At 32.9% G+C, this 22,381-nt stretch overlaps 1 protein-coding gene and 1 long non-coding RNA gene across 2 annotated transcripts; one reads left to right on the forward strand and one right to left on the reverse strand.

The window, feature by feature from the left end:
* Positions 1 to 1,076: 1,076 nt before the first annotated feature.
* LOC109339134 lies at positions 1,077 to 19,761 on the forward strand. Its single transcript, XR_002106622.1, has 3 exons — positions 1,077 to 1,113; positions 8,656 to 8,658; positions 19,615 to 19,761. It is a non-coding gene; the product is annotated as an uncharacterized LOC109339134 (long non-coding RNA).
* LOC109339133 (transcription repressor MYB6-like) lies at positions 18,532 to 20,264 on the reverse strand. The gene is made up of 3 exons (XM_019576530.1): positions 19,885 to 20,264; positions 19,629 to 19,758; positions 18,532 to 19,399 (listed from the first exon to the last, which is right to left on the reverse strand). The coding sequence occupies exons 1-3, from the start codon at positions 20,015 to 20,017 to the stop codon at positions 18,751 to 18,753; spliced, it is 912 nt and encodes a 303-aa protein (XP_019432075.1). The 5' UTR covers positions 20,018 to 20,264; the 3' UTR covers positions 18,532 to 18,750.
* Between the last annotated feature and the right edge of the window lie 2,117 nt (positions 20,265 to 22,381).

Consider the following 22,381-nt stretch of genomic DNA (forward strand, 5'->3'; position numbering starts at 1 on the left):
TGAGTCACTTACTTCCAAGCCTGAGATTTATCTTTCTTTTATCAATAGAACTTCTTCATCAGAGTCCTCATCTTTGGCTAATATGGCTTCAGCGTCCTTGCCTCTCCTCTTGAGTTTGCATTCTGATGCAAAGTAGCCCCAGTTTCTACAATTGAAACATTGAATCTTGCTCTTGTCCTTCTTTTTCTTTCCACTGATTCCACCACTGTTTTGGCTACTAAAATTCTTGGTGTATCTTTTTTCAGACTCGGAATTTTTGTTTGATTCAGTTTTATTGAGTCCCTTACCATACAGACTAGAATTTTTAGCCTCATGCTTCTTATCTATTTGCCATCTTTCACCATCTCTTCTCGATTTATAATTTTGTCCTAAATTTTTCTTCCTAAATTGGACACTGAGTTCCTGCTGTGATTGCCTATCACTCAACCTCTCTAGGAATGTCTGTTCATGGGCTTCTATATAGCCTTGCAACTCATCAATCTTGAAATTTTCAAGATCATTTGATTCTTCAATTGCTACAACTACATGATCAAATTTTGCAGAGACAATTCTAAGGATCTTGATTAGGCTTCGAATTCTAGTGAAGTACTAGATACCTTTTCATGCTCTTCCATATGAAGCAATTCATATTGCCTTTTCATCATCTGAAACCTATAACGCCCCGAAAATTACTCCATAAATATAATGCCCAAAAATGGGTAAAAACATTTTTGAATAATGTAACAAAAACTTATCATCTTTATATTCGTTTCTTTTTCGGGACATCACTTTAAGTAACATACATTGTGGAAAATAAAAAACGTTACCTGATGGTAACAAAAAATAACACAATATAACTTTGAATAATACTTCATTTAATAACGGAAAATATCTGTACGAAATACAACGCGGAAGAAATATTCACCCAAACTGAAATTACACAAAAGGCTGAGACATCCAACACATCAAAAAGTACCCTACACAGATCTAAGTCGCAAGGGCTTGTGTAGGTGTACCGATCTCCCTCAATCCTCCATGCCCCTCCTTGGCCATCAAGATGCGGTAACTATGAATCCTCACAAAACGATTCATCTGAACAAAATGCAATCCGAAGACAAACAGAAAAAAGAAGGAGTAAGACATCTAATGAATATTACTCATTGACGGCGTGGAATTACACGGAATATCACATCTAGACAGACATGCATAATAAATACAATATATACATTACATATAAAAATGCACAATGATGAATGATGTTATAATCTCATATTATGAGGATCAAAGTCCACAATCTCAATGTATGAATGTTATGTTTGTTTCATCCAACATTTCACCAATATCCTCTCAATATACTATTCAGAAATAACCAAGAGTACAGGTCCCATAACAAGCCGATTTGAACGCACCAAAATTATTCCTCCCAAAGATATATGATCGAGAAGTTCTAAAGAACTATCCATTTCAGGATGGTGTCGTATCAAACACTTTCAGGGCATCCCTCTCATTGATCCTGATTGCAAAGTGGGGTTGTCAGAGATCGTCTAGTTTGCGCTGTGAGAACTGTCCGGTCCAAAATAATACCTCATCCAGGAATACAAGGGACTCGTCTCACCTAGACTCACCCTCAAGACTTTTCTAACGAACCACCGCCATCATCGTCTCTCTCAACATCTCGGGGCTCATTCGAATCCCGTAAATTTCATCTCCGCTACTTCATTATCCATAATGAGAATGCACACTAACCGAGGTTAGCCGATTAAATCTTTTAATCATTCTTTTATATGATCGACCCAACCTAAGACATCTCCCAGAGAAATGCTTCTTGTGGGACCCGATCTTGCGTCAACACGTAAATAGAGGAATAACATCCCTACAACTACGAACCATCACTGAATCACCCTAGATGGCCTATGGCCAAGCCTCTTACGGTCAGACGACCTTGCTGCATGGTATCATGCAATCCTTTTTTGGGCATCGCCCTAATCACGATATCACAGTCGGAAACCTTGCCCTAAATAGGTTCAAGAACAAAGTACTTGTATAAGTTTATCGATTTTAGGCATCAGGTTCAATCATCAGAGTCACGGTCTTTCCCAAGGGTAAATACACTTCACACCCAAGCTAGGGCTATTGCCTAAGCAATCAAATACTGACAATCAGTCAAAAATATTGTTTGTCTTTCGCCCAAGCGAGAGACTATCGCTCAAGCGAGGTACGTACGTCTGAGCGCCAAAAACGCCAAAAACAGGCTGTTTGGCCCTCGCCCATGCGAGAAACACTCGCCCAAGTGAGGCTGGCTCACGCAGGCGAGGGGTTGCTCGCCCAAGCGCTATTTGGAACCATTCTTATTTGTTTCTCCCTCTTCTAGGCGAGGTGGTCCAGTTACCATAACCATTTTCCTCGCCCTTTTAGGCTACCAAATCGAAACTCTCCACTGTTTTCAAACCTAATGCATTTTAGTTTCTCGAGTGGTGTTCTTTCATGGATAACCACCACAATACTTGATATTTTAAGCTATCCTAATCATACAACTTAAGAAAGTATCCGTACAAAATCCAGGCACAGAAATAATTGATGAAGTACGGGTTTTCTTAATACACAAATATAACTCCAAACTTTTGAGATAGTTTAGGAGATCCATGTGTCATATTGTGTCATATTCGGACACCACTATGTCACAATGTATTCTCCCTCACCTTAGATTGTCGCGCTTGATTTCCTTTACGAGAGAGTGGGTTGGTTGTCCGACTTCGAAAGCTTCGAAACTAAACACACGAAAACAATTTAGTGATTCACGAATTAGATTTTTACATGATAACCCTAAGGTAAAAACATTGTTTTAACTCATTTATGAACTCAAACACTTTCATCCATCCGGTCCAAGATTTATATTTTTGAACCATCATTTATCCTCGAAATTCACGTTCCCGATTTCCAACGTTTTCCAAGATAAGTTTTTAATAAAGTTTACAATTTTATCACTTCATAGATTTTCATGGAGACTTTGTAAGCCATACTTCACCATTTTAAGGTAAGTTTCTTAATCCAAGTCTACACTTTTAAATCCATATCTCCCAAGTTGATCTTACCACTTTAAAGTAAGTCATCTCAAGTAGATTCCATATTTTGTATAATAGGTTTACATGGTCATTTCAACCCATTCTTGATAGTGTTGATCTCATACTTAAACAATATTTAAATCAACATTTCTTAAATTACACTTACCACTTTAAAGTAAGCTTACCTTATCAATGTTCATCCTACAACAAATCAACCATCCTTTACTTCATAACACTTTAAGTTTATAAAGTCAAGACTTTTATAAGTCATCTTTTATTCTAAATCATTACTTGAACTTGGAAGTCAAAGAATATCATTTACTAACCAACTTTTAACTCATAATATTCTAAAACAACATTTTTTCACAAAACTCATATACAAACATTTTGGATTTCAAAGTTCGAAACTAAACTTTTCCTAAACACATATAGGCCATGATTTAGACCTAATGCTAAGGAAAGCTTTGCTCTTTCAACTTATCATTAAACAGTTTAAAGGTTCCTTTAATAACAAAATCATCCCCTTTGAAACAAAATTAAACTTCAACATTAAAAATATATTATTCTAAACTTGCCCAAGGCTATGGTTTTTCAAGCCAAAAACAAGTGGAAAAGTCCAAACTTTGCATGGTTAGGAAAACTCATTAAAGGTTCCTTTGATATACAACCATCACCTTTAACCATGTTCAAATACCAACAAACATACAAACTTTCTAAATATAAAAAAAATACAGCCCCATGAACACAAAGAGTTCAAGGTTTCAAAATAACTTTCTAAGTTCAAGAAAATATATATTTGGAGTTTTAAACATAAAAAGAGTTAGGAAGATATTTAGAAAATTTCAACGGTTGTAAATTTTCATAACATACATATAAACATCATACTAAAATTTCATAAACATCTAATGGTTAGATGTTAAGAGATGAAGAAATCAAAATGAAAAATCATGAAGAACTACCTTGAGAGTTCTTAGAGAATGCAAAGTGAAGAAGAGTTTAAAAATGCCAAGGTATTCTCTTAGCTAGGGTTTGGCTCCTTAAAGAGAGAAATCAGATTTGGGGGGCAAAGTTAATGGTTTTTCAAAAAGTAGTTTGTGTAAGAGATAGGTGAGTGATTTTAGGGATTTTGTGTAAGAGAATATATACTTTTGCTTGTTCCACAAGCAAGCCTCTTACATGAAAGCGATGCGACCTTTTCGGCGAAACATTCGCGAATAAACCATGCTCGATTATTGACGGCTAATACTCAGTCGGATACTAAAAATCTCCCAACTTCGGTTTACGGTTAGAACATCGAAACACAAAATTCGGAGTGAAAAATATTTAAAAATATGAATAAGAAAACTTGATGTCTATCTTGACTCGAAATAATATTTCAAAGCCAGTGACACAATTGGAATTCGATTCCGAGTTACAGAACTTAAAAACACGTTATTAGGCCGAATTCGGGCGAATTTGTGCTCGACAGCAGCTCAAAAACTTTCTGTCACAGAAAATTACAAAAATTTACCACAAAATAGAAAATAACAAAGAAAAACTAACACTCAACTATGATTTAGTCTAATTTAATACCAATTAATTTATAAAATTAATCGTTGGTAAAATAAATAATTAATAAAACATACACAGAAAATTCACGGTGTTACATAACCTGACCTTCTTCACTTTCACACCTCCAGCATAGCACTTTTCCAAGATATCCTAAGCCTCTTTGGAAGATGAGGCAACTAAAATCTTTTCAAAATTTGAGTGATCCACACATTGATGAATAAGAAAGATTGTTTTGCAATCCTTTTTCTTGGCATCTCTGAACTCCAATCTGTGAGCTTCAGTGGGATTCTCATCAAGTGGTTGAACCCCAACTTGTACAACTTCAAAACACTCTTGAAATCTGAAAATTGCTTTCATATGAATGCTCCAATGATCATAGTTCTTTTCATCAAGTATGGGAAGATTCATTGGAAACCCATTCAAGGTTGTCATCTCCTCTTCTCAGTTTCACTTCCCTTTTCTCCCTTTTTGTTTTCTTGCAGATCTGATCTGCACTATGAGCTTCACCTCTTGAAGCTTCTTGCACCACCATAGGCGCCACCACAGGTTGTTAATCGTTTAGCTCTTAATACCACTGTTGGAAGAAAAAAATAAAGAACTTAATCGATTAAGATATGGGTAATCGATTATCGAGTGAGATGTAGAAAGAGAGAAAAATTGAATAATACTTCATATTCTGTTATTTCATGTAGTGCCTTTTATAAAAGAAATAATTGTCTGTTTAGTCGATTAACGTAACTAGCTAAATGAATTACACTTTGCTCAACATTTTCTCCTTCACTACTCCTTTCTCATTTTCGCATCAAATGAGAGGAGAAAGAAATTTGCTAGGCCATTCCATTTTTTATGCTCTCTTCTTAAACTCTCTCCTAAATTAAAGAACTAACAATGCATTAGTCTACTGCTGTAAGATCTCACTGGATATTTAAATAGACCAAATAGTTAAACATTTCTCCTTCACTACTCCTCTCTCATTTTCACATCAAGTGAGAGGAGAAAGAAATTTGCTATGTCCTATTCCATTTTTTACGCTCTCTTCTTAAACTCTCTCCTAAATTAGAGGACTAACAATGCATTAGTCTACTGGTGTAAGAAATTTGCTAGGTCCCATTCCATTTTTTACGCTCTCTTCTTAAACCTTCTCTTAAATTAAAGGACTAACAATGCATTAGTATACTGGTGTAAGACCTCATTGGATCCTTAAATAGATCAAATAGTGAAATATTCGATTTCTATGAGCAACACTAATTGAGGGGCACTCATGCACCAGAAAAGAATTAATTCTTTATCCATTGAGTAAGAAATATCATTAGTTATATAAAAAACCAAAGAAGAAAAAAATGATATTTTCTCCCCTCTTTCTTATAGTTTTATTTCATATTTTTCATGTGTAATTATTTATATTTATATTTTTTTTTATAAAATACATTATACATTTTATTTTATTTTTCGACTGTTCTTTTGTAGATGACATTTTTTCACATCATGTTTCTTATTTATTGTGAATGTAATTTATAGTATGCATCAAATGATATTATTCTAGTTAAAGTATATCAACTTTTACATTATTTATTGTTTTATTAAACGACATTTATCACCTTAAATATAAAAATAATCTGAAACCAATATCTGTTTACATATATATTTCCATTTTTTCTTGTTTACAACACATCCTTGTAATGCAGTTATATTATTATATATCTAAAATTATATTTTAATTAATATTCTTTTATTAATATTGAATCAATTATCAAATGACCAGGTTACTAACTCCGTGATATAACGATTCAGTTGAAGGTTTATTTAAACTCTACATCAGGTGCACTATATATTTAATAAAATAATAAATATAAATCTTATTATTTATAATATATAACTTAACTATTAGACTAACAATTTCAATGGTATAAACAATTTTAATGTTTAAAGTTTAAAATAATTGTTTTAGAAGATATGAAATTTTTTAATGTGTAAATCCATTCTGATCAATAATTCACAATACAGTTTAACTGGTTTCGACCAATGTCTTATACTTTTGGCTAGTTCATTTTCACATTCAGTATAATTGTCCTACCGTACTAAGAAAAGGCTTAGTTCACGATTTCCAGATTGAACACAGGATATAACTAGGGTTTATACATGATATATCTATATATCATATAATTCGAAAACATATCTAACCATATCTACTGAGTAATGTCAAATTTGGGTCCAAAAATATATATTTTTGTCTTATTTTTCACTGATCCTTGTTATAATAGCATTTTATGTTTTTATTCTGGTCTTTTAATAGGACATTGTGGAAAGTTCTATCTATAATAAATAAAGTTTGTATCAAAATACCTTTATTTATCTAAACTCTTTAAATGAAAAGATAAAATAATTTAATTTTATGAATAAATTGTTAGAAATAGTTAGTTAGTTGGTTTCTATAATTGGCAAGTTTTCAAAAGTTAGTTTTGTTAGTTAAGCATTGGCTTATTATAAATAGCTTGTGTATCATATGGGTTGAGTAATCAAATCCATGAATCATTGCTGAATTCTTACACTTACTCTCTTATCTCTAATCTACTATTTTCTCTGATTCTAACCTTTCTCTCCCAATCTCAACCTCACTGTTTTTCTCTTCATTCTTCTTCTTTCTCAATCTTCTTGTTCATGGCAAGAGTAGAACTTAAGCTTCTCCAACAAATTGGTATTAAGAGCTCAAGTGAGATCCAAGGTACTCCATCATCTCCAATTACTCCCTTCGTCTTTTCTTGAATTGGGCACACAAGCACAAGCTTTCCAGTTAGCCTACCTGTCCTCGATGGCAAAAATTGGAATAGATGGAGCATTCAAATGAGGGCAATCATGGGGTTTCAAGAAATCTCAGAAATCGTTGAACTTGGTTACCCTCAACTAGAGGCAGACTCAACAGAACAACAAAGATTGGCACACAAGGAGAACAAAAGGAAGTATTGCAAAGCCATGTGCCTTCTACATCAGTGTGTTGATGATGCACATTTTGAGAAGATTGCTTCAGCATAATCTTCACAAGAGGCAGGGCAAATTTTAGAGAAATGTAACAAGGGAGCAGAATAGTTAAAGAAGGTTTGGCTTCAAACCATGAGGTGCCAATATGAATTGATGCAGATGGAGTTGAATGAGAAGGTTGCTCAGTTCTTCAACAAGATCATATGTCTTACAAACCAGATGAAAGCTTGTGGTGAAGCTATAGCTGATCAAGCCATTCTTGAAAAGATCATGAGAACTCTTACCCCAAATTTTGATCATATAGTTGTTGCTATTGAAGAATCAAAAATACTTGAAGATTTGAAGCTGGAAGATCTTCAGGGCTCCCTCGAGGCTCATGAGCAAAGACTCATTGAGAGATCAACTGATAAAGTCAGTCAAGCATTGCAAGCTCAGACTTATAAGAAGGGAAGATACTTTGGTAAGAATAGTGAAAGAAACTGAGGAATGGGGAAATACTATAGGGGGAAGAACTCTGGCAACTCTGGACTTCAAGATCAAGAAAGAACTCATCTTGATCAAGCATCAAACTATTCAAAAATAGGAGGTGGTAGCAGTTGGATAGGAGGAAAAAAGAAATTAGACAGAAAAATAGTGAAGTGCTTCAATTGTAGTAAATTGGACCACTTCTCTTCTGAATGCCAAGCACAACCAAGATACTCTGATGCTCACAATTGACAGCACCATGATGAAGCTCACATGGTGAAGGAAGATAATGGCTATGCTGATGATGATTCACTGATCTTGCTAATGATGACAACAAGTCAAGGCAACAACAGTCAAGAAATTTGGTATGTGGACTCTAGATGCTCCAATCATATGACAGGACATAGAGAGTGGCTTGTCAACTTTGATTCTAGCAAGAAGAGCAAGGTAAAGTTTTCTGATAATAGAACTATCCAAGCAGAAGGGATTGGAGATGTTGTGATCAAAAGAAAAGATGGCAGGAATGCTTTGATTTCTGAAGTATTTTTTGTGCCAAACATGAGTCACAACTTGATCAGCTTTGGTCAGCTATTAGAAAATGGGTTCTCTGTGAGTATGCAAGATGGTCAGCTTTAAATATTTTACTCAACCAGGAAGAAAATCATAAGAGCTCCTCTCACTCAAAACATAACATTTCAGGTAAATCTCAATACCAATGAATCCCAATGCCTTAATACTAAAACTCTGAGTGAAGATGTATGGCTATGGCACATGAGACTTGGTCATTTGAATTTCAAAGACCTTAGCCTTATGAAAACAAAGGATATGGTTCTTGGTTTGCCTTCAATTCAAATACCAAATAGAATATGTGATAGTTGCCAGATCAGCAAGCAACCAAGATCATCCTTTAGCAAATTCACTGCTTTAAGAGCCAACAGTCTTTTACACATTGTCTACTCTGATGTTTGTGGTCCTTTTGAGGTTCCCTCACTTGGTGGAAATAGATATTTTGTCACATTTTTTGATGACTTTAGTAGAAAATTTTGGCTATACTTGATCAAGCTCAAGAGTGATGTGTTTGGTATATTCAAGACCTTTAAGTGTATGGCTGAAAAACAATCAGAAAGGTCAATTAAAGTGTTGAAAACTGATGGAGGAGGTGAATTCACTTCCAAAGAATTCGAGTTGTTTTGACTAAGAATGGAATTCTTCATGAGGTGACTGCACCTTATACTCCTCAGCATGATGGAGTAGCTGAAAGAAGGAATGGAACTATTCTTAACATGGTTAGGATCATTCTAAAATCTAGGAACCTAACACGTGGCTTATGGGGTGAGGCTGCAACAACATTAGCATATGTTCTTAATCATTGTCCAACAAAGAAACTTGAATCTAAAGTGCATGAGGAAGTCTGGTCTGGCAGGAAGCCCTCAGTTACACACTTCAGAATTTTTGGATTAGTTTGCTATAGACATATCCCTGATCAAAAAAGAGGAAAGTTGGATGACAAGAGTGAGCTCTTGATCTTTGTGGGCTATCACTCAACAGGATCCTATAAGCTATTCAATCCTAAGACTAGTCAAGTATTGTTCAGCAAGGATGTGCACTTCAATGAGTCAAGCACCTAGACTAAAAAACAGAAGATAACAGAACCTGTAGTTCAAATTCCTCTGGAATGGAATCCTAGTGACTTCATACCATCTGAAACTATGAATTCAAGTGAGATTGAGTCTCAGTCAGAAGGTGGAACTAATGATTGTGATGCAAGCAGGCCCTCCAAGATGAGAAACCTACCAGCAAGAATAAGGGATTGTGAAATCCTACCTGATGATGTGATCATAGAAGAAGGTGAGCTAGTTCAGTATCTTGCACTATTTGCAGACACTGAACCCATCACAGTTGAGGAAGCTTTTAACAACAAAGTATGAAAGGAAGCCATGGAGGAATAATTAAGGTCCATAGTTAAGAATGAGACCTGGGAGTTGGTTCAACTTTCAAATAATCAAAAACCGATTTCTGTAAGATGGGTCTTCAAGACAAAACTCAAACCAGATGGCTCCATTGGCAAACACAAAACAAGATTGGTAGCAAAGGGCTTTATGCAAAAGGAGGGTGTGGATTTCTCTAAGGTCTTTGCTCCTGTGGCCAAACTTGAAACAGTTAGATTGATAGTGGCTCTAGCAACCAAGAATAATTGGGAGATGTGGTAACTTGATGTGAAATCAACCTTTCTTAATGGCTCACTTAATGAGAAAGTCTACATAAAACAACCCCCTGGTTTTGCGATAAGAAGCAATGAGGAAAAAGTCTATAGATTTAAGAAGGCTTTGTATGGGTTGAGACAAGCTCCAAGAGGTTGAAATAGAAGAATTGGTGCATTCTTCTTAAAGGCAGGGTTCAGAAAGTGTGATGTTGAGCATGGTGTCTATGTGAAGTGTACAAACAACAGTCATGTTTTTATCATCTGTTTGTATATGGATGATCTCTTAATTACTGGAAGCAATTCAGATGGAGTTGAATTGAACAAGAAGAACCTAAAATCAGAATTCGAAATGTCTGATCTAGGTAGGTTATCCTACTTCCTATGCATAGAGCTCAGACAAATTGATGGAGGAACCTTTATGCACCAAAGAAAGTATACACAAGATGTTCTAAAGAAATTCCACATGGTTAATTGCAATTCAGCTGAGACACCAGCAGAGCCTAACCTAAAACTGGACAGAAGTGACACTGAACCTACTATAGATGGCACTGAGTTTAGACAGATGGTTGGTTGTTTGATATTTATTTGCCACACCAGACCTGAAATCTCATTCCGTGTTGGATTGGTAAGCAGATTTATGAGTGATCCAAGGAAGCCTCATCTTGTAGCAGCCAAAAGAATCCTAAGATACCTTAGTGGTACACTTGATTTTGGAGTTTTCTTCTCCAATAAACCAAGGAAATGCAGGCTGCAACTCTTTGCATACTCTAATTTAGATTGGCCTGGGGATTTGATTGAGAGAAAGAGCACTATGGGCTATGTATTTATGTTGTGTGGCTCACTAGTGTCGTGGTGCTCAAAGAAGCAGGAAATTGTTGCTCTCTCTACATGTGAAGCTAGTATGTTTCAGCTTGTCATGATGCTTGTCAAGCCTTGTGGTTGAGTTCATTGCTTGAAGAGTTGATGGTTGGATTTGAAGGAAGTGTGGAGCTCTCTGTGGATAATAAATCAGCCATTAATTTGGCAAAGAATCTAGTTGTTCATGGCAGAAGCAAGCATATAGAAAGGAAGTATCACTTCCTTAGAGACCAAGTAGAAAAAGACAAGATTTGTTTGAAGTGTTGCAAAACTAATTTGCAAGTTGCTGATGTGATGACAAAATTGGTTAAGGTTGATAGATTTAGGTTGCTGGGAAGGTTATTGTGTGTGATATGCTTGTAACAAGTGGTTTAGAATTAAGGGGGAGTGTTAGAAATAGTTATTTAGTTGGTTTCTATAATTGGTTTTGTTAGTTAAGCATTGGCTTACTATAAATAGCTTGTATATCATATTAGTTGAGTAATCAATACATGAATCATTGTTGAATTCTTACACTTACTCTCATATCTTTAATCTACTATTTTCTCTAATTCTAACCTTTCTTTCCCAATCTCAACCTCACTTATTTTCTCTTCATTCTTCTTCTTTCTCAATCTTCTTGTTCACGGCAGGAGGAGAACTTAAGTTTCTCCAACATAAATGATAATTTTGATAAATTACACATGATTATTAATAAATTTAATGATGTTTTCACAATTTTTTAATCTATGAAACTAGTCAAAATGATGTTCTAAAAAAGATTGATGGAGTATTTGCTAATATTCTACCCAACTTTACCCGGTCAACTAAATTATTTGAATATTGTTCAAAACTTCTTTTAGGTATTTTCAAATCTATAGATAGCTACGTTATTATTTTCTTATGGTTTTATTAGGAAAGGAAATTAAAAATAGAAAAATGTTCATTGTCTTATGTTTTTTCATTATACTAAACACACTGTTTTTTTATATAACATCACTTCTGACTCTTAAGTTCATCCCCCTAAGGGTGTGAATAATGTTTTCATTTTTTAATACAAAACGTATGTGTTACGAATAGTATTGATCTCACGTTACATCTAACACAAATTTGTGCAAAATTTGAATTAAAATGTATAAAAACGGTAGTAACTTTTATAAAATTATACATCATTGCTTAGGATAGCTATAGCGTAATCCAACCATAGTTATTTTCCCTAATCATTTAAAGAGTGTGATATTTTTACACTACAGTATAAAAATTTATACACAATCGTAATCACTCATTATTCATTTGAATTATTTTTATTTAAGAATTAACAATGATTAAAAATGAATGATCAATGATGCAATAACAGTATAAAAAATTGCTACACTATTTTCAGTAGATATATCTTTTTCTCATATTTAAAAAGAGGAAAAAATGTCAAATGACTAACCTTGTATTTCATGGCAATTGCGATGAGCTTGACCAGCATTCGTTTGCGGAGTCTACTATTTTCAATTAGCTAAAGTGTTTATATATATCTTGCTTGAGTTTTTAAATGAACTAATTATAACTATAAATTAATATACATCTTTAATAATTTCGTTTCTAGAAGATGAGAAAGCATCAGTTCTCATTTTTTTATTTTTAAAATATATTTATTGTTCTTTCTTCAAGGCTTGGGTTTTCTGATTCAATTCACCAAGAGGGACTTCAACTTTGATTTTCTATTAGTTATGTATTCCTAAGTTGACCAAAGTTTCAAATTGAAAAAGTAATAATCATTCTCCCGTCACATTACACAACAGGGACGTCTTCAAAAATGTTACAAGTACCTAATATTATTCTCCCGTCACTTTTTTATTATTTACTAAAACAACATTTTCATACAAGTACCTAATATATATAACACAACGCTATGCAAAAGTGAGAAGTTAAGAAAACATAATTTACCTCATATATACACATATAGCAGTTGCACCTATCCATTCATGTTTATATACATACTGGACTTCATTGATGCTAATGTATTCATCAATATTATTCTCGAAAACTTCCTTGGAAATTGATATAATTATTATATCATCTCTCAACTTTTGTACATGCTCAAATAGCTGGGTACAGTAGTTGGTAGTCTTCTTGGAGCTCACATCCCCCATAGATGGCTTTGAGCTCACATATCCGGTAGATGGCATCGAGCTCACATCCCCCGAAGATGGCTTAATCTTTTGGTTGCTACTAGGGATGGAGTGTACATTTTCCTGAAATATTCAATAAAAAACATATCAATTATAGATCAATATATATAATATGAGTGAGCATAAGGTGAAAAATCATACCTTAGAACGAATTACTTGTACAAGGTCTACTGGTCAAACCACAAAAGTGCCTATAGCCCCTCCATTTATGAAGATATCCTCATCGAGAGGAATTAGCAACAATGCATCATCATCGATTGTAAGATCAATTGAGACCTTCACATGATGGTGTGGGATACGTGCATTATGCAGCATAGCATCAGCCGACTAGTGCACTTTCCCACCACTCGGCTAGTTGGGGTATCTAGGAAAAGTTTGCAAGAACTGATTTCCTATACGTTAGTTAAAACATATAATTAGTTTACGACTATAAACTAAATTGGAAATAGATTAAAATAAGTTAACTAAATTACCTCATGAATGGGAATGAGAATCAGAATGAGAATGTTGTAAGGAGTAGGTGTGCAACTCTCATTGATTGTTAAAAGAACAGTGTCATCAGCACTAGCTAGTCGTTGCCACTCAGCTTCCTTCACCTTCATTGATTGCTCAAATTCGTTGAACCGTTGTATGAGGTCATCCAACTGATTTTGAACCTGACTCATTTGGGCTTTGGTTGCACGATTTGGATAGAGTAAAAATGTTCGTTGGCAAACCCCAAATCCCACACCCCAGATACGGTCAGGGTATATAGACAGTCCTAGTGTCTTATCAAGTTGTGTCTTCTTTTCTTTTAGGGCAACCTGATAAATCAAGAAAAAATATAATGTTAATTAATCACATTTTGATAAATAAATTATGAAAATTAAGTATAATAAAAATATAAGCACTTACAACACGTATTACCGCTTCTTGAACTTGCTCAATGTCGATGACACCAACCTTGTTCTTACGAGCATCAACCCATAGAACATCGAGTTTTACTCTATGTGGAGTCAAAGATGCATCGTTTTTGTTGTCCAGCTGCCAAAACATAATATAATTAGATATATATGCATACAAAACATAATCAATAATGTACTGACAAATTAATAATACATACATTTTTTTCTTGGATTCCTCTATACCCCGCTCGAGAAGCTCGATATGGATACAAAAGCTTAGATGCCCTCTTGCGGTTTTTATTACTTACTTTCTGCAAAGAGAAACAACATTAACATCAACAATCATATATATATGCATATACAAAAGCATATAAGAATAAAGTCATACAAAGAATATGATTTTACCAAGAAAGATTCGTCTTGTGTGCGTAGGGTGACAGAAGTCTTCCAATCCTCTTCTTCAAAGATATTTGCATATTTAGTTGCAGTTTTAGGTTGACATTGCCATCAGCATCTCTGATACATTTTCCGGCATCGGTACTCAGAGAACATTGCCAGCCGATTTAAGGATATAATCCTTATTCTCATCACCAACCTCAAAAGTTGATTGAAATTAAAACACATATACATTATATTGTATGCAAACACATGCATATACGTACATTATATGTAAACACATATACATACATTACATGAAAACACAAAAACACACACTGCAAAACAAACTTACTGTTATTTCATTCCAAATACGCTCCTTCACAACATTCAACCTAACATCAGTCCATTTTTTGAATTTTAGCGGCACATTCTGCCTAACCACGACCCCAATGTAGCTTATCAATGAGTTGTCACCCTTCGAGTTTAATTGTTGGCCTTTTGAGTTCCATTGAACTTCTATCTTCACATCATTACTTCTTGCTTGAATGACATTCTTCATTGAAGTCATTCCACGTGGAGTTCGTTTTTTAGCAACGATTTGCATGTCTTGTGGCATCGGTGTAGCTTCGTCACTACTATGAGAACCATGATCACCACTTTGGAAAGCAATAGATGGAGTTTTTTGAGAGTACGAGAGATTATGAGAATATGAGGGTTTTTGAGATAATGAGGTTTCTTTTCGATTAAGTTTGAGAGCATAGAGGGAACTGATTCATCTTTTAGATATTTAAACTATAGTAACAATTCAATCACGTTGTCTGTAGATAGCGTTGTTAATAAGACATCTTCAACAGCGTAAATTAACAGTAGTGTTGTTGCATTGACATCATCAACAATGCTTCTTTAGGGTTGTGATGTTGGTGTGGATCCAGTTGTTTACTACTCATTCTCATTCTCATGAACGTATCAACATCACTTCCTGGATGATGCACTGTTGAATAGAATCTAATCGACGTTGCTATCTCAACTTTGCGCTGTTGAATAGAATCTAATTGACAGCGCAATCTTAATTATGCATTGTTAGATTGAACTCATTTTCCAAATTAACAGCGTATTCCTAATTATGTGCTATTAAATTAACATTTTATATTATGAGTGAAAATACAACATGAAAATAAGTTAATTAAGATGAAGTTGTCATGATGTAAATTACCATATTATTGTGCTTATTAATATGAAACTGCAAAAATATTAAACATTAAGTTTTGTTAATTTGTTTATTATGTTTACTAAGTTTTATTAATTTGTTTATTGTGTTTATTAACACGGAACTTCAAAAATATTAAAGAAAATAATCATTCAATTAAAAAATAGAAATTAACATCCAAAATAATTGTTCACTCTTCATTCAAAGAGGCAAAATACATTATAATGAGCTAAATGATTTGGTAAATTACAATGAATCGAATGAAGCTAATTAATGAATTAAATGATTTGGTAGATTACAATGAAGCAAATTAATAAAGTCCATGATTTAATTTGCAGATTAATTATTCATCTCACGCAAATCTTGTATAACAGTCACTTTCCTTTTAAAATCTGGGTCATTCTGCAAAATCAAAATATGTTAAAGACCTCCTTGACAAGATTTTGATCATTAACTAAATGATTTGGTAGATTTCAATGAAGGAAATTAATGAACTGAATAATTTCGTATATGAATGAACTAAATAATCTGCAGATTAAATTTTCTTCTCACGCAAATCTTGTATAACAACCATTTTCCTTATGAAATCTGAGTCCTTTTGCCAAATCAAAATATGTTAAAGACCTCCTTGACATGATTCTGAAACAGAAACACAACTTTAGCACTTTTAACATTTCGAGTTGTTGAGATCTATTGTCTGCATTTTTTTCTATTCCTTTTAACAAAATATCTCTTTTTCTTTTTGCCTTGTATTGCTCTCTTTTTTGTTACTTTGTGTTTTATTCCTCCTATCTTCATGAACATACTCATATAGAAACATATACTCTTACTGACGAAATAGAACATGGAGTGAACCACAATATTTATAGATGAACAACCAGTAATATTTCAAGAAATGAAGAGACGCATAACCAGTTAACCATTAATATTTCAAGAGACGAAGAGACGCATAATCACTCAACGATTAATATTTCTGACACTTAAATCAATAACGTATAATTAAGAAAGTGCAGTTACTATGTCATTTTCAACAGTGTTTTCTTAATTATGCGTTGTGGAATTGATTAACATTAACGGTGCTTCCTATAAAATATGTTATTAAACATAACTCATTCAAGTCAACGCTAACGTTACTGATGTTCAACAGCGTTGTTTCAAGAATGCGATGTTGAAGTTACTCACATTGACAGCACTTGCTTTAGAATGTGTTGTTTATATTATTTTGCTTCATTTTTAATAATGTCGTTTAAAATTGCGATGTTGAATGATCATTATTAATTACGATATCTGACGTAGTGCAAACCTTCATTTTTTCTTCTTCCTCTTTAAAATTCAACTAACAACCAAACCTTAATAGTAGTGGATGAAATATTTAAGAGAAGAATAACATGAGACCTAAAGATAAAAGAAATAAATGAATGATGACTGGAATACAAACTTAGAAGAGTTTTAACTGGTTACAAACCATAGTGTCAATATTAAAGAGCCAATCATTAATAAATATGTATGAATAGCATTAATATAAAATTCTTACAATATATCAGGTGTATGCATTTTTTTTATCATATTTGTATCTCTTAGTAAAAGAATATTTGTATCTTTAGGTGAACTAATTGATTAAGATGATATCCTAACATTTTTTATTGTCCAACAAATAAAATATTCTTAAAATAATTAAAAGAAACAATACAAAGAATTCTCCGCGTACAAGAAACTTTGTCTAGTAGTGCAGTGTTCCTATATTGTCTTCTTCTTCCGGTGACACAGTAATTGGTAGGTTTGCATTCAAAAGCTGTCTCCTACCAAAATGTTCAAAAATCAATTGGATTAAGGGCTTGGCTACTTGCTTGACCAGTCACCAGTGACCACTGTCATTACCACTGTTGAATACGGATTGTGCATATCTCAAACTTACTGTAATTTACCAAACATAGTTATTGTCTAGCAACTCAATACTTACCCACCAATGGTGTATTTATTGTCTAGGAATATTCAAGTTTTATCCAATAATAACTGGTTATTAGTTTGGCTCATTCTCACCGAATAGCATTCTTAAATCATTCTAACAGAAAGCAATCCAACAATGACTATGGTAAAGTCTGCTAGATTTCCAGAAAAACTAAATACGATGATTATAAATATTGAATGATATAATGATAGTGCAAAAAAACTTTTACATTTTCAATGAATGGCAATGATAATATTCACGCTATAAAAAATTAAAAATTAAACAGGATTGCATTACCTCATGTGGATAATTAATTTTAGTTTTTATGAGAAAGAAAGTTTTCAGTTTTTTTCTATTCTCAAATAAAATAAACATATTTATATAATTTATGATTCTAAAATTAAATTCTCATGATTTTTTTATAATCAAACAAGTAATTCTTTAATTTGCACACAAACTAACATTAACCATATTTCTTTTTTTCTTTCACTTGTTTTCAACTTTCAAAAATATATACTATATATATATATATATATATATATCATCTCATTCTAAAAAACATTATTCATAATATAAGTAAAGAAACTATGTTTTGCCGTTGAAAATAAAATTTCAATGTTCTAGTGCCATTTATTCGTCACTTATTTCACAAGTCTTGTGAGTTTTGACCTTCGGTTTTTAATGTTATTTGAATCCAACTGATTTGAATTAAACTGAATTAAAATACTGGTTTTAAGTGAGATAAATAGATGTTGATATTGCTAGTTCATCTTGGCTTGGATGAATAGATGTTGATATTTTACTATTAATCTTTCCTCCATCTTCCAGAACACAATATGATAAATATAAAATCAATAATAAAACAAGAAAAAAATTGCTCAAAATTTTGGAATTCTAAACCTATTTCCATGTTAACTAAGAGCAGTCACAACATATAACATATAACCCTCATCACACCCACCCATTTAACTCTAACACTCTAACTACTAAGGCTCCCTAAAAAGAAACCAGATAATCAATAGTATTAGAGAGTCTAATACTCAAAACTCTCTACTACCGGAGAAGATCCCAGGCCTTCTAAAAACTCATGGGTGGGCAAAATCTATACAGATCATGATTATCTGTGGCAGTTGTAGCAGTAACTGTGGTAGTACCAGTTTCCATGGCTTTGCAACTACATCCTTGGTTGTTGCTTTGAAACCCTAGACCGTAACAAAGGCACACACCTTCTTTTTGACTGGTAGCAACGTTGTTGATCCCATTATACCACTGGTACAAAACTTGAGGTTCTTGTTTCAACTTCTTGTTACTGTTTTCTGGGTTCATGGTAGAAGAAGATGGAGCTATGGGGTGATTAGAAGGAAGACCAATAGAAAGGTCTAAGTTGAGTTGATTATGAGGATGAAAAGCTAATTCATCTGTGGTAACACCACTGCTGCTATTTGAATCTTCAGTACCATTAACCAACTGAAAATTGTTGTTGTTAATGTCTTGGTTGATGTTGCTAATGTTATCTTTGTTCATTTTCTTGTTGCTTGTGGTGGTGATAATAGTGTTAGCAGGTCGAGCTGTGGTAGTGGTGGTGGCGGCTGCAGCGGCGTTAAGTGGTCGATGGGTTTGTGGGTCGATTCCACGGCTGTAGAGTTTTCTCTTGATGTGGGTGTTCCAGTAGTTCTTGATTTCATTATCTGTTCTACCGGGTAACCTTGCAGCTATTAGTGACCATCTGAAATATCATAAAACCATTTTCACAAAGAAATTAAGAGAAGAAGAATACTAGTATATAAGGTGGTTCAGTGTTGTTGAGGATACTTAATTAATTAAACTTTCTAACTTAGAGAAAACAACAATCATGTATATTAAATCATTCTTTTATGAGTTTTTTCACAATAAATATGATGTGACACTTAAGAAATATGTTCAAAAAAATGAAATCACAAGGATTATGTTCATACTTGTTTCCAAGTAAGCTGTGAAGGTTAATAATAAGTTCATCTTCTTCTTCAGTGAAGTTTCCTCTCTTGAGATCAGGTCTCAGATAATTTATCCATCTGAGTCTGCAACTCTTACCACATCTAAGCAACCCTGTATATACATTAATCAATAAAAGACTAATATAAGAAATGGGGTGTTTCTATATAAAGAAGTTACATCTAATCAAATTGTTATAGCTAGTTAGAATAATAACATATATTAAAATCAATAACTTACCAGCAGCTTTAGGAAGAGATCTCCAACACCCTTCACCATGAATCTTGATATAGTTAATAAGACGTTCATCTTCTTCTTTGGTCCAAGCTCCTTTGTTTGTGTGCTCTTTCTCACAACAAGGAGATCTACCCATGATTTGTTTATGAGAGAAAAAGAGATAGAGAAGAGAGTAGTGAGATTTGTGAATGAGATAATGATATATTTGAGGGTGGAATGGAACGTGGAAAGTGGTTGAGGAAGAAAAGAGAGAGGGTAGAAGGGAATATAAATGGGAGGTGGTGAATAGAAAGAAGAGGGTGCAATTGACTCGGGTACCTTCTTTCTCTCACAACACAAGTAATGAAAGAAAGAGCATTTGACCGAGTTGGTGAGAAAGACTAGTGGTTACAATTAAGTTAGTGCTGGATTTGGTAGGTAGCTCTACTTTTCATGTTTCTTTAACTTCCTTTTTTGCTATTCCATCCTTCCCATACATTTTATTTGCATATTTCATCTTATATATTCTTTTTTTTACTATGTTATTCTCTCATTTTATAAATATGTAACTAATTGTTTTCAGATTTACCATTATTTTTTTTAATAAGTATCATATCTAGGAATCAAATCATTAATTTTTTAATCATTCTAGAATTTAATGGAATCTTATATAGTTATACTACTAAATTAATATATTGTTAGTATTTTTCTATTCAAATATACTCTCACATGTAGTTAAGGGTGGAAACAGGCTAGGTCAGACCAGACTTTCCCTTAAAATAGCCTAACATATATAGTAAATAGGAGATTGGGCCTGACATGTTAGCATGTTCAAAAAAAATTTCAAAGCCTAGGTCTAACCTGTTTAAAAGCCTAGTTTGGCCTGTTAACCTGTTTAAAGGTTTGTTATAGTATATAATCTTGAAATATGTCATCATGTATACATTTAGATATGCAAATATTCCTACTTTTAATTAGACTTTTCTAACTCTAACAATTAAATTATATTTTTGTATACATTTTTATATAAAATTACATATATATTATAATATTACTTATATTAAAATTGTATAATATAAATATGTTGCATAATATAACTAAATAGGTCAGCCTGTTAGGCTTGATAGGCCTTTTGGATGGCCTAAAGCATGACATGTTAAAGTAAATAGGCTTTTCAAAAAGCTTGAGTCTGACATGTTCACGAAAAAAGTCTGATCTGGTCTAGCTTGTTATTGGTCAAGTAATACACTCCTGGTAGACGGCCTAACATGTTTCCATTGTTACATGTAGTAGTTATCCTATAGAATCAATAGATAAATAAATGCTTAAAGCATCTTCTATGGTTTATTCTTACTTCATTGTTATTGAAGAATAGTATTGTATTCTTATAAGAAAAATAGACCCAAAAAGAAAACATTGACACAAAAATTATGTAGATGTTTTATGATGTTGGTTGTGAGATTCAAATACAAATAAAAATGATGGTTATTATGTTAGAAAAAATATAGATATTATTCTTAATGGAAACGTAATAAATTAGAAAATATCCTCTTGCATACTTCTATTTTATAGGTTAGGTTCACAAGTGTTTTGAAAATATTATTTAAAAAATAAATTCAAGTTTCTTTTAATATATTAATCATAACATTTCCTAATACAAATTTACTTGGTATTTTATTTCATTAAACAATGTCTTAAAACATTTATAAATATGCTATTATTTTTATCTTTTATATATATGGAGGTAAAAAGCAAAAGTGTCTCCCACATTTGTCTCAACTTGATGTCATTAATTATGTCTCATTCATTTGTATATAGATATATAAATTTAATGTATTATTTTGTAAAACAAAATTAAAATAAAGTATTATTTTTTATTTGTTGATAAATACTACTGATTAGTCTAGATACCTTAACTTTGTGGATTGAGGATCCCATTCCGTCCCACATCCAAATTAATTTGGAAAATTCTCATTTCACTAAATAAATACTGATGTCTCTCACGTTGTTCAAGAATTTTAAGTTTTGGCTGATTTGGCAAGTGACAAATAGCACATTATAAGGGAGAACTTAATTATTGTTGGTCTCACGGACTAGAGAAGAGAGGTTAATTATTATTGAATCTCGTTTGAAGAGTAACTTGAAAAATAACTTTTGCACGTAATTCATTGACTTATTATTACTTAAACATATATTTTTGTGAACTTAGGGGAAACAATTATAAGTTGAGCAATATAGTTATAAATATTAAAAACATGCATTTGGATTCTTAATATTTGTAAAAATTTGCAGACTAACTCCTTCTAAAATTATTTTTCACCATGTAGTGGCATGTCATAAAAAAATTGTTAGTAGTTAGCATAGCAAATTTAATATGATACTTAAATAATGAGGTTCTTTTATCTAGTATACTAGTTTTTTTGGGTTGAGTTGCCCTCATGTGTTTAAGTTTTAATAATTAATACTTTCATTTAGAGCTGTGTTAAAAATGACTACCTATAGGCTGGATTAAGGTATATTA

This window comes from Lupinus angustifolius, unplaced genomic scaffold, assembly GCF_001865875.1.
Source record: "Lupinus angustifolius cultivar Tanjil unplaced genomic scaffold, LupAngTanjil_v1.0 Scaffold_58_53, whole genome shotgun sequence".
Lineage (NCBI taxonomy): Eukaryota > Viridiplantae > Streptophyta > Magnoliopsida > Fabales > Fabaceae > Lupinus > Lupinus angustifolius.